The sequence below is a fragment of the Cherax quadricarinatus genome, chromosome 44 (assembly GCF_038502225.1).
Source record: "Cherax quadricarinatus isolate ZL_2023a chromosome 44, ASM3850222v1, whole genome shotgun sequence".
Taxonomy (NCBI): Eukaryota; Metazoa; Arthropoda; class Malacostraca; order Decapoda; family Parastacidae; genus Cherax; species Cherax quadricarinatus.
This window is the reverse complement of record NC_091335.1, coordinates 6,273,588-6,287,173: the sequence shown is the minus strand read 5'-3', so window position 1 is coordinate 6,287,173 and position 13,586 is coordinate 6,273,588. Positions and strand designations below refer to the sequence as shown.

Genomic DNA, 13,586 nt, shown 5'->3' with positions numbered 1-13,586 from the left:
TACATACCGTTCACGTACGTGTGTACATACCGTTCACGTACGTGTGTACATACCGTTCATGTACGTGTGTACATACCGTTCATGTACGTGTGTACATACCGTTCATGTACGTGTGTACATACCGTTCATGTACGTGTGTACATACCGTTCATGTACATGTGTACATACCGTTCATGTACGTGTGTACATACCGTTCATGTACATGTGTACATACCGTTCATGTACGTGTGTACATACCGTTCATGTACATAATGTTGTACATTACAGTGTCAAAGTTAGTTTAGGGTTCCTAGCCCTACACACACACACACACACACACACACACACACACACACACACACACACACACACACACACACACACACACACACCCGCATAACACCGCCAGGTGAAGAAGTGAGTGTTTGTATCCCTGCATTATTCCTCCGAGTCTCAGCTACTTGACTGTGGCTTACCACCCAAATGCATAATAATAATAATAATAATAATAATAATAATAATAATAATAATAATGAAGAAGCTATTATTATTATTATTTTTATTATTATTATTATTATTATTATTATTATTATTATTATTATTATGATTATTATTAATATTATTACATACTGGTATAGGAGGATAAATTATTTCCTAGGTTGAGTCTTGGCTAACAGCTAAGCAAGAGTGTGTATTAATGGGGAGAAATGAGTGTGACGTGTTGGCAGTGGTGTTCCACAGGGGTCAGTGTTGGCGCCCTCAGTGTTCACAATGTACATAAACGACATTGATGAGGGGATAAATGGTGACGTGAGTTTACTTGTGACACTAAAATAGGCTGTCAGATAACTGCTGATGGTGGCACTGTTGGACTGTCAGTGTTGTTTACATGCTTGATGGTAGGCTTGTTCGTAGACATATAGTGTCCCGTAGCTCGATCGCAAGTGCATTCAGCTCACACACTGAGGTCCAGGGATCATTCCCGTGGTACGGCTGAAAAACATTAGGACGTGTTTCCGTAAGATGCCTGCTGCCCATGTTCACCTATCAGTAAAATGGGTACCTGGGTGTTAGAGTCGACTGGTGTGGGTCGCATCCTGGGACAAAACTGACCTAATTTGCCCGAAAATGCTCTGCATAACAAAGGGCTTTTCTATATAGTAATATATCATTAATGTCAACTAGGCCTGTATACCTTGTACATGTGGTGTACGAATGGTATATAATACCGACAAGATGAGAGTAAGACACATGTGCAACATCTGGGTATCTTTATTGTAGACGTTTCGCCATCCAGTGGCTTTATCAATACATAGTTCTACTGTCTTCAAGTTATGTCCTGGAATTTGTATTGATAAAGCCACTGGATGGCGAAACGTCTACAATAAAGATACCCAGATGTTGCACATGTGTCTTACTTTCACCTTGTACATGTACTTGTAGAAATGAAGATATTATTATTATTATTATTATAGTGTATATTGTCAGTAATGTTGTTCATCTTGTGGTAGTAACAGACTAGTTGTCAGTAAGTGAGCAGTAGTGACACTCCCAACACTCGTCATCACCAAACACTGGTAGTAACAGACTAGTTGTCAGTAAGTGAAGCACTAGTGACACTCCCAACACTCGTCATCACCAAACACACAGCATGAACAACCACCTTTTATTGCACCAACGTTTAGCACTAAAAAAAAAAATTCTCAATAATAGCTTGTTCTTCATCTTTAGCTATTTTCATCACTAACGAAAAGGTTTAAAAAATTAATGCTATTACAGGACTCGTGAAGAAATTCGATTATGTAATTATTGAAATGGCGAAATGATTATAAACAATAAAATCGACTATAAACAATAAAAAATATTGAAGAATAATAACAGTAAATATATTTATTTTACCAGACTACTGGTCTTCTTACACCAAGGTGAAGCTAAAAGAGGAAACATTCATCATCATTCATTCAGTTGCTCTTTTCCCAGAAATGTGAAGACATTACAGTTCAAAGGAAATATAGTGAGAAATGTTATTATAATGACAGTTGTTGTTAGTAACGTACAAATTACAACCTAGTAGTACAAGAGTAGTACACTGAGGGACAAGATAAATACACTGCCAGCTGTATATACACAAGTGTATATCATTGTATATTCACTGACGGTTGTATATCTAATATATGTAGAGAGGCAGGTAGTGTAAGTGGGAAGTCATGGCCAGGTGCAGTGTTTGAGAGGCAGGTAGTGTTAAGTGGGAAGTCATGGCCAGGTGCAGTGTTTGAGAGGCAGGTAGTGTAAGTGGGAAGTCATGGCCAGGTGCAGTGTTTGAGAGGCAGGTAGTGTAAGTGGGAAGTCATGGCCAGGTGCAGTGTTTGAGAGGCAGGTAGTGTTAAGTGGGAAGTCATGGCCAGGTGCAGTGTTTGAGAGGCAGGTAGTGTAAGTGGGAAGTCATGGCCAGGTGCAGTGTTTGAGAGGTAGGTAGTGTTAAGTGGGAAGTCATGGCCAGGTGCAGTGTTTGAGAGGCAGGTAGTGTAAGTGGGAAGTCATGGCCAGGTGCAGTGTTTGAGAGGCAGGTAGTGTAAGTGGGAAGTCATGGCCAGGTGCAGTGTTTGAGAGGCAGGTAGTGTAAGTGGGAAGTCATGGCCAGGTGCAGTGTTTGAGAGGCAGGTAGTGTTAAGTGGGAAGTCATGGCCAGGTGCAGTGTTTGAGAGGCAGGTAGTGTAAGTGGGAAGTCATGGCCAGGTGCAGTGTTTGAGAGGCAGGTAGTGTAAGTGGGAAGTCATGGCCAGGTGCAGTGTTTGAGAGGCAGGTAGTGTAAGTGGGAAGTCATGGCCAGGTGCAGTGTTTGAGAGGCAGGTAGTGTTAAGTGGGAAGTCATGGCCAGGTGCAGTGTTTGAGAGGCAGGTAGTGTAAGTGGGAAGTCATGGCCAGGTGCAGTGTTTGAGAGGCAGGTAGTGTAAGTGGGAAGTCATGGCCAGGTGCAGTGTTTGAGAGGCAGGTAGTGTAAGTGGGAAGTCATGGCCAGGTGCAGTGTTTGAAAGGCAGGTAGTGTAAGTGGGAAGTCATGGCCAGGTGCAGTGTTTGAAAGGCAGGTAGTGTAAGTGGGAAGTCATGGCCAGGTGCAGTGTTTGAGAGGCAGGTAGTGTAAGTAGGAAGTCATGGCCAGGTACAGTGTCTAAACTTACTTCCTGTTCAGAACATCCACACTTACTACTGTGCAATCTATATCTATAGGACCTTAAATTCCAATATTAACCTTGACCTAAAACGCTTTCTTGATAGTTGTGACAGGATCCACAGGCATAACACCAGACACAAACATCTCTATGACATTCCCCGTGTTCGACTAAACCTTTACAAAAATTCAATGTATTTCAAAGGACCTAAAATCTGGAACACCCTACCTGAAAACTCTAGAACTGCAGACACATTCATCACCTTCAAAACTACAGTTAGAAAACATCTTATATCCCTGATCCACCCCGACAACTAACTACATGATAACCACCTGGTGGTTCAAAATTACACTCACTCACCCACTGACTATAAACCCAGAAATACTAATCTTAATCTTAAAATAATAAATCCTAACTAGTCATAAGTTTGCCTATGTTACTCAAATATAGACACCTTGTATTGTGCCAAAACAAAAGCATTCACATTGATAAACTCACAAATTATGATGTAGTCACTTAGCCTTAATACCATAATCTATAAGGATTTAATGTTAAGAATTAATCTAAGTCTGCCCGAAATGCCTAGCCATGCTAGGTGTCCTAGTGGCCCCCTCTGTAATTAGTATTTTATAACATGTAAACCACACAATACCCAAAACCTGTAAACCCCACATTGTAACCCTTATAGAGAATAAACTTGAATTGAATTGAATGGCCAGGTGCAGTGTTTGAGAGGCAGGTAATGTAAGTGGGAAGTCATGGCCAGGTGCAGTGTTTGAGAGGCGGGTAGTGTAAGTGGGAAGTCATGGCCAGGTGCAGTGTTTGAGAGGTGGGTAGTGTAAGTGGGAAGTCATGGCCAGGTGCAGTGTTTGAGAGGCGGGTAGTGTAAGTGGGAAGTCATGGCCAGGTGCAGTGTTTGAGAGGTGGGTAGTGCAAGTGGGAAGTGGTCAGATGCAGTGTTTGAGAGGCGGGTAGTGTAAGTGGGAAGTCATGGCCAGGTGCAGTGTTTGAGAGGTGGGTAGTGTAAGTAGGGAGTCATGGCCAGGTGCAGTGTTTGAGAGGCGGGTAGTGTAAGTGGGAAGTCATGGCCAGGTGCAGTGTTTAAGAGGCGGGTAGTATAAGTGGGAAGTCGTGGTCATGTGCAGTGTTTGAGAGGCGGGTAGTGTAAGTGGGAAGTCATGGCCAGGTGCAGTGTTTGAGAGGCAGGTAGTGTAAGTGGGAAGTCATGGCCAGATGCAGTGTTTGAGAGGCAGGTAGTGTAAGTGGGAAGTCATGGCCAGATGCAGTGTTTGAGAGGCAGGTAGTGTAAGTGGGAAGTCATGGCCAGATGCAGTGTCTGAGAGGCTGGTAGTGTAAGTGGGAAGTCATGGCCAGGTGCAGTGTTTGAGAGGCAGGTAGTGTAAGTGGGAAGTCATGGCCAGATGCAGTGTTTGAGAGGCAGGTAGTGTAAGTGGGAAGTCATGGCCAGATGCAGTGTTTGAGAGGCAGGTAGTGTAAATGGGAAGTCATGGCCAGATGCAGGGTTTGAGAGGCAGGTAGTGTAAGTGGGAAGTCATGGCCAGATGCAGTGTTGAGAGGCAGGTAGTGTAAGTGGGAAGTCATGGCCATGTATGGTTTCTGCCTCCACTACATCACATGCCAGACTATTCCACTTCCTGACAACTCTATGACTGAAGAAATAATTCCTAACATCCCTTTGACTCGTCTGAGTCTTCAACTTCCAGTTGTGGCCCCTTGTTTCTGTGTTCCCTCTCTGAAACATCCTGTCTGTCCACCTTATCTATTCCGTGTGTGTGTGTGTGTGTGTGTGTGTGTGTGTGTGTGTGTGTGTGTGTGTGTGTTACAACCCAGGAGTCCCAAAGGCCTGTTATCCTGGGTGTAAAGGGAGCAAAATAAACACAGCAGAAAAACTTTTGACTTGTATTATCCTTCACCAATTTAGAACAGAAGTATGTACACTGTATACACTATGTACAACAATGGGTATTAGTGCACTCCACGGTAAGCAAGGCAGAATAGAAGCCACTAGAGAGCAGACCGTGCTTCAACCAGCTCTAGAATGGCAATGACAAGGGCAGACAGGTGTGTGGTACCCACAACACCTCTGCGATTGCCAAAACCATCTTCTCATTGGCTGGAACCTGGGTACTGATTGAACGACGGGGCCCCATCGTCAACCCTTAGTACCTGGTTCGCTGGTTGAGGGAGATAGCCTTTCAATGAGGGTGTGTACATGCGCCGAATAAAGGTTATGTACTCTTTGTATGTCACAGTGTGTGTGTGTGTGTGGTAGTAGTAGTAGTAATTACTAGTTGTCAAAAGTACTTATCAGTTGTGTGTGTGTGTGTGTGTGTGTGTGTGTGTGTGTGTGTGTGTGTGTGTGTGTGTGTGTGTGTGTGTGTGTGTGTGTGTGTGTTTGCGTGTGTGTGTTTGCGTGTGTGTGTGTGTGTGTGTGTGTGTGTTTGCGTGTGTTTGCGTGTGTGTGTGCGTGTGTTTGTGTGTGTGTGTGTGTGTGTGTGTGTGTGTGTGTGTGTGTGTGTTAAAGTTTAAGAGGCCCTTATTGAATCGTTGTTTATTAGGTTCTCCATTACATGGACGGTCGTTGTTGACTCAGTTATGTTTGTCACGCTCAAATTTCACTTGCCGACTCCGCTTTTACCGCCATTACTCTTTGTTTGCGCTCTCTTGAATCTTATCATATTTACTCTTGAAGCTGCGCATTATATATGGCTCCTCTGTATAGTCACCTGTTAGTAGTTGTTTATAAGGGTCGAGGCATCTTAATTTGCCTCTTGCCAGATCCACTTGCTCCTAGCCTCGTGGATCCTATCTAATCTGGAGATCTAATCTGGAGAGAGTTCCGGGGGTCAACGCCCCCGCGGCCCGGTCTGTGACCAGATGTAAGATTTTCTTCGGATTTTTAACCACGGAGGGTTAGCCACCCAGGATAACCCAAGAAAGGCAGTGCGTCATCGAGGACTGTCTTATTTGCATTGTGGTCCTCAATCTTGTCCTCCAGGATGCAACCCACACCAGTCAGCTAACACCCAGGTACCTACTTACTGCTAGGTGAATGAGGACAAGTGTAAGCAAACTCATAATGTTTCCACCTTGCCGGGAATCGAACCACGGCTGCTCTGTGTGAAACTGGAGCGTTGCCTACCAGGCTACGGGACATCTGTTTCTATCTACGTATGTATGGGTCCTTATCTTGTCCAACACCTGTATGTATGGATCCTTATTTTGTCCAACACCTGTATGTATGGATCCTTATTTTGTCCAACACCTGTATGTATGGATCCTTATTTTGTCCAACACCCGTATGTATGGATCCTGCCTCCACAACCTCTTCCTTCAGGTCATATCACTTCCTAACCAATCAGAGGCTAAAGAAATACTTCCTGACATCCTTGTGACTCGTTTGTGTTTTTTTTTTTGTTTTTGTTTCCAAATGTTGCCTTGTGTACTTGTTCCTTGCCTCTCCACCCCTCAAGGGAGGTTCCTTGATGCTGGTGAGGGGCTCTTGATCTGGGGAATTGGATCTGTGCTCCGGTTCCCTGAATTGAGTCTGAATACCTTCCATCCCCCCCCATGCGCTGTATAATCCTACGGGTTTAGCGCTCCCCATGATTATAATTATTATAATCCTTGCCTCTCCAGCACTTTGTTACTGTTAACACTAGTCTAGTTCTCTGAGTACTTTGTATGTCATTATCATGTCTCTCTTGTGTACTCGTCACCATTAATTCTCTCTTAACTTCATCATTAATTCTCTCTTAACTTCATCAATTTGTGATGGTACAGTAAACGCCTCAGAAATTTGTGATTGGAATTTGATACATTGATGACCGTGTGCTTGTTATGACGAGCCGGGAGAGTGAGTGTGTGTGTGAGAGTGAGAGTGAGAGTCTGTGTGTGTGTGAGTGAGAGTGAGAGTGTGTGTGTGTGTGAATGAGAGTGAGAGTGTGTGTGTGTGTGAGTGAGAGTGTGTGTGTGTGAGAGAGAGTGAGTGTGTGTGAGAGTGAGTGAGAGTGTGTGTGTGTGAGAGTGAGAGTGAGAGTGTGTGTGTGTGTGAGTGAGAGTGAGAGAGAGAAACAGAGTGTGAGAGTGTGTGTGTGTGTGAGTGAGAGTGAGAATATGAGCGTGAGAGAGAGTGAGAGTGTTTGTGAGTGAGAGTGAGAGAGAGAAACAGAGTGTGAGAGTGTGTGTGTGTGAGAGAGTGAGAGTGAGAGAGTGTGTGTGTGTGAGAGTGAGAGAGTGAGTGTGTGAGAGAGTGAGAGTGAAAGAGTGTGTGTGTGTGAGAGAGAGTGAAAGAGTGTGTGTGTGTGAGTGAGAGTGAGAATATGAGCGTGAGAGAGAGTGAGAGTGTTTGTGAGTGAGAGTGAGAGAGAGAAACAGAGTGTGAGTGTGTGTGAGAGAGGGTGTGTGAGAGAGGGTGTGTGAGAGTGTGAGTGAGAGAGTGTGAATGAGAGTGAGAGAGAGAGAGTGATTGTGAGTGAGAGAGAGAGCAGTGTGTAGTGAGGGGAAGACATCATTATTTTACAAAGTTGTATTTATTATTATTATTATTATTATTATTATTATTATTATTATTATTATTATTATTATTATTATTATTATTATTATTCCTGAACTTATTATACAAAAATATTTTTTCCTTCTTTTCCAGGAAATAAATTAAAGCGACTTGGTATAGATCTGATGGAACTTGAGCAGAGGTGAGTTGTGTGCACCACTAAGTTGTGTTGATGTGTGCACCACTAAGTTGTGTTGATGTGTGAACCACTAAGTTGTGTTGATGTGTGCACCACTAAGTTGTGTTAATGTGTGCACCACTAAGTTGTGTTGATGTGTGCACCACTAAGTTGTGTTGATGTGTGCACCACTAAGTTGTGTTGATGTGTGAACCACTAAGTTGTGTTGATGTGTGCACCACTAAGTTGTGTTGATGTGTGCACCACTAAGTTGTGTTGATGTGTGCACCACTAAGTTGTGTTGATGTGTGAACCACTAAGTTGTGTTGATGTGTGCACCACTAAGTTGTGTTGATGTGTGCACCACTAAGTTGTGTTGATGTGTGCACCACTAAGTTGTGTTGATGTGTGCACCACTAAGTTGTGTTGATGCGTGCACCACTAAGTTGTGTTGATGTGTGAACCACTAAGTTGTGTTGATGTGTGAACCACTAAGTTGTGTTGATGTGTGAACCACTAAGTTGTGTTGATGTGTGCACCACTAAGTTGTGTTGATGTGTGCACCACTAAGTTGTGTTGATGTGTGCACCACTAAGTTGTGTTGATGTGTGCACCACTAAGTTGTGTTGATGTGTGCACCACTAAGTTGTGTTGATGTGTGCACCACTAAGTTGTGTTGATGTGTGCACCACTAAGTTGTGTTGATGTGTGCACCACTAAGTTGTGTTGATGTGTGCACCACTAAGTTGTGTTGATGCGTGCACCACTAAGTTGTGTTGATGTGTGCACCACTAAGTTGTGTTGATGTGTGAACCACTAAGTTGTGTTGATGTGTGCACCACTAAGTTGTGTTGATGTGTGAACCACTAAGTTGTGTTGATGTGTGCACCACTAAGTTGTGTTGATGTGTGCACCACTAAATTGTGTTGATGCGTGCACCACTAAGTTGCGTTGATGTGTGCACCACTAAGTTGTGTTGATGTGTGCACCACTAAGTTGTGTTGATGTGTGCACCACTAAGTTGTGTTGATGTGTGAACCACTAAGTTGTGTTGATGTGTGCACCACTAAGTTGTGTTGATGTGTGAACCACTAAGTTGTGTTGATGTGTGCACCACTAAGTTGTGTTGATGTGTGCACCACTAAGTTGTGTTGATGTGTGCACCACTAAGTTGTGTTGATGTGTGAACCACTAAGTTGTGTTGATGTGTGCACCACTAAGTTGTGTTGATGTGTGAACCACTAAGTTGTGTTGATGTGTGAACCACTAAGTTGTGTTGATGCGTGCACCACTAAGTTGCGTTGATGTGTGCACCACTAAGTTGTGTTGATGTGTGCACCACTAAGTTGTGTTGATGTGTGCACCACTAAGTTGTGTTGATGTGTGAACCACTAAGTTGTGTTGATGTGTGCACCACTAAGTTGTGTTGATGTGTGAACCACTAAGTTGTGTTGATGTGTGCACCACTAAGTTGTGTTGATGTGTGCACCACTAAGTTGTGTTGATGTGTGAACCACTAAGTTGTGTTGATGTGTGGACCACTAAGTTGTGTTGATGTGTGAACCACTAAGTTGTGTTGATGTGTGAACCACTAAGTTGTGTTGATGTGTGCACCATTAAGTTGTGTTGATGTGTGCACCACTAAGTTGTGTTGATGTGTGCACCACTAAGTTGTGTTGATGTATGAACCACTAAGTTGTGTTGATGTGTGAACCACTAAGTTGTGTTGATGTGTGAACCACTAAGTTGTGTTGATGTGTGCACCACTAAGTTGTGTTGATGTTTGAACCACTAAGTTGTGTTGATGTGTGAACCACTGAGTTGTGTTGATGTGTGCACCACTAAGTTGTGTTGATGTGTGAACCACTAAGTTGTGTTAATGTGTGCACCACTAAGTTGTGTTGATGTGTGAACCACTAAGTTGTGTTGATGTGTGCACCACTAAGTTGTGTTGATGTGTGAACCACTAAGTTGTGTTGATGTGTGCACCACTAAGTTGTGTTGATGTGTGAACCACTAAGTTGTGTTGATGTGTGCACCACTAAGTTGTGTTGATGTGTGCACCACTAAGTTGTGTTGATGTGTGCACCACTAAGTTGTGTTGATGTGTGCACCACTAAGTTGTGTTGATGTGTGAACCACTAAGTTGTGTTGATATGTGAACCACTAAGTTGTGTTGATGTGTGCACCACTAACTTGTGTTGATGTGTGAACCACTAAGTTGTGTTGATGTGTGCACCACTAACTTGTGTTGATGTGTGAACCACTAAGTTGTGTTGATGTGTGAACCACTAAGTTGTGTTGATGTGTGCACCACTAAGTTGTGTTGATGTGTGAACCAATAAGTTGTGTTGATGTGTGCACCACTAAGTTGTGTTAATGTGTGAACCACTAAGTTGTGTTGATGTGTGCACCACTAAGTTGTGTTGATGTATGAACCACTAAGTTGTGTTGATGTGTGAACCACTAAGTTGTGTTGATGTGTGAACCACTAAGTTGTGTTGATGTGTGCACCACTAAGTTGTGTTGATGTGTGAACCACTAAGTTGTGTTGATGTGTGAACCACTAAGTTGTGTTGATATGTGCACCACTAAGTTGTGTTGATGTGTGAATCACTAAGTTGTGTTAATGTGTGCACCACTAAGTTGTGTTGATGTGTGAACCACTAAGTTGTGTTGATGAGTGCACCACTATGTTGTGTTGATGTGTGAACCACTAAGTTGTGTTGATGTGTGAACCACTAAATTGTGTTGATGTGTGCACTAAGTTGTGTTGATGTGTGAACCACTAAGTTGTGTTGATGTGTGCACCACTAAGTTGTGTTGATGTGTGAACCACTAAGTTGTGTTGATGTGTGCACCACTAAGTTGTGTTGATGTGTGAACCACTAAGTTGTGTTGATGTGTGCACCACTAAGTTGTGTTGATGTGTGCACCACTAAGTTGTGTTGATGTGTGCACCACTAAGTTGTGTTGATGTGTGCACCACTAAGTTGTGTTGATGTGTGAACCACTAAGTTGTGTTGATATGTGAACCACTAAGTTGTGTTGATGTGTGCACCACTAACTTGTGTTGATGTGTGAACCACTAAGTTGTGTTGATGTGTGCACCACTAACTTGTGTTGATGTGTGAACCACTAAGTTGTGTTGATGTGTGAACCACTAAGTTGTGTTGATGTGTGCACCACTAAGTTGTGTTGATGTGTGAACCAATAAGTTGTGTTGATGTGTGCACCACTAAGTTGTGTTAATGTGTGAACCACTAAGTTGTGTTGATGTGTGCACCACTAAGTTGTGTTGATGTATGAACCACTAAGTTGTGTTGATGTGTGAACCACTAAGTTGTGTTGATGTGTGAACCACTAAGTTGTGTTGATGTGTGCACCACTAAGTTGTGTTGATGTGTGAACCACTAAGTTGTGTTGATGTGTGAACCACTAAGTTGTGTTGATATGTGCACCACTAAGTTGTGTTGATGTGTGAATCACTAAGTTGTGTTAATGTGTGCACCACTAAGTTGTGTTGATGTGTGAACCACTAAGTTGTGTTGATGAGTGCACCACTATGTTGTGTTGATGTGTGAACCACTAAGTTGTGTTGATGTGTGAACCACTAAATTGTGTTGATGTGTGCACTAAGTTGTGTTGATGTGTGAACCACTAAGTTGTGTTGATGTGTGAACCACTAAGTTGTGTTGATGTGTGAACCACTAAGTTGTGTTGATGTGTGCACTAAGTTGTGTTGATGTGTGAACCACTAAGTTGTGTTGATGTGTGAACCACTAAGTTGTGTTGATGTGTGCACCATTAAGTTGTGTTGATGTGTGCACCACTAAGTTGTGTTGATGTGTGCACCACTAAGTTGTGTTGATGTGTGCACCACTAAGTTGTGTTGATGTGTGAACCACTAAGTTGTGTTGATGTGTGCAACACTAAGTTGTGTTGATGTGTGAACCACTAAGTTGTGTTGATGTGTGCACCACTAAGTTGTGTTGATGTGTGAACCACTAAGTTGTGTTGATGTGTGCACCACTAAGTTGTGTTGATGTGTGAACAACTAAGTTGTGTTGATGTGTGAACCACTAAGTTGTGTTGATGCGTGCACCACTAAGTTGTGTTGATGTGTGCACCACTAAGTTGTGTTGATGTGTGAACCACTAAGTTGTGTTGATGTATGAACCACTAAGTTGTGTTGATGTGTGCACCACTAAGTTGTGTTGATGTGTGCACCACTAAGTTGTGTTGATGTGTGCACCACTATGTTGTGTTGATGTGTGCACCACTAAGTTGTGTTGATGTGTGCACCACTAAGTTGTGTTGATGTGTGCACTACTAAGTTGTGTTGATGTGTGAACCACTAAGTTGTGTTGAAGTGTGCACCACTAAGTTGTGTTGATGTGTGAACCACTAAGTTGTGTTGATGTGTGCACCACTAAGTTGTGTTGATGTGTGAACCACTAAGTTCTGTTGATGTGTGCACCACTAAGTTGTGTTGATGTGTGCACCACTAAGTTGTGTTGATGTGTGAACCACTAAGTTGTGTTGATGTGTGCACCACTAAGTTGTGTTGATGTATGAACCACTAAGTTGTGTTGATGTGTGAACCACTAAGTTGTGTTGATGTGTGAACCACTAAGTTGTGTTGATGTGTGCACCACTAAGTTGTGTTGATGTTTGAACCACTAAGTTGTGTTGATGTGTGAACCACTGAGTTGTGTTGATGTGTGCACCACTAAGTTGTGTTGATGTGTGAACCACTAAGTTGTGTTAATGTGTGCACCACTAAGTTGTGTTGATGTGTGAACCACTAAGTTGTGTTGATGTGTGCACCACTAAGTTGTGTTGATGTGTGAACCACTAAGTTGTGTTGATGTGTGCACCACTAAGTTGTGTTGATGTGTGAACCACTAAGTTGTGTTGATGTGTGCACCACTAAGTTGTGTTGATGTGTGCACCACTAAGTTGTGTTGATGTGTGCACCACTAAGTTGTGTTGATGTGTGCACCACTAAGTTGTGTTGATGTGTGAACCACTAAGTTGTGTTGATATGTGAACCACTAAGTTGTGTTGATGTGTGCACCACTAACTTGTGTTGATGTGTGAACCACTAAGTTGTGTTGATGTGTGCACCACTAACTTGTGTTGATGTGTGAACCACTAAGTTGTGTTGATGTGTGAACCACTAAGTTGTGTTGATGTGTGCACCACTAAGTTGTGTTGATGTGTGAACCAATAAGTTGTGTTGATGTGTGCACCACTAAGTTGTGTTAATGTGTGAACCACTAAGTTGTGTTGATGTGTGCACCACTAAGTTGTGTTGATGTATGAACCACTAAGTTGTGTTGATGTGTGAACCACTAAGTTGTGTTGATGTGTGAACCACTAAGTTGTGTTGATGTGTGCACCACTAAGTTGTGTTGATGTGTGAACCACTAAGTTGTGTTGATGTGTGAACCACTAAGTTGTGTTGATATGTGCACCACTAAGTTGTGTTGATGTGTGAATCACTAAGTTGTGTTAATGTGTGCACCACTAAGTTGTGTTGATGTGTGAACCACTAAGTTGTGTTGATGAGTGCACCACTATGTTGTGTTGATGTGTGAACCACTAAGTTGTGTTGATGTGTGAACCACTAAATTGTGTTGATGTGTGCACTAAGTTGTGTTGATGTGTGAACCACTAAGTTGTGTTGATGTGTGAACCACTAAGTTGTGTTGATGTGTGAACCACTAAGTTGTGTTGA

The 13,586-nt window shown here is 42.7% G+C and overlaps 1 protein-coding gene across 3 annotated transcripts in view; it reads left to right on the top strand.

The window, feature by feature from the left end:
- Pde9 (phosphodiesterase 9) overlaps positions 1-13,586 on the top strand; it is a 415,289-nt gene that overhangs the window by 352,464 nt on the left and 49,239 nt on the right. For all 3 annotated transcript variants that reach the window (XM_053789230.2, XM_070094042.1, XM_070094043.1), the window contains one exon: positions 7,819-7,867. In XM_053789230.2, the coding sequence (XP_053645205.1) occupies positions 7,819-7,867 (49 nt within the window). The remainder of the gene's footprint in view (positions 1-7,818; positions 7,868-13,586) is intronic.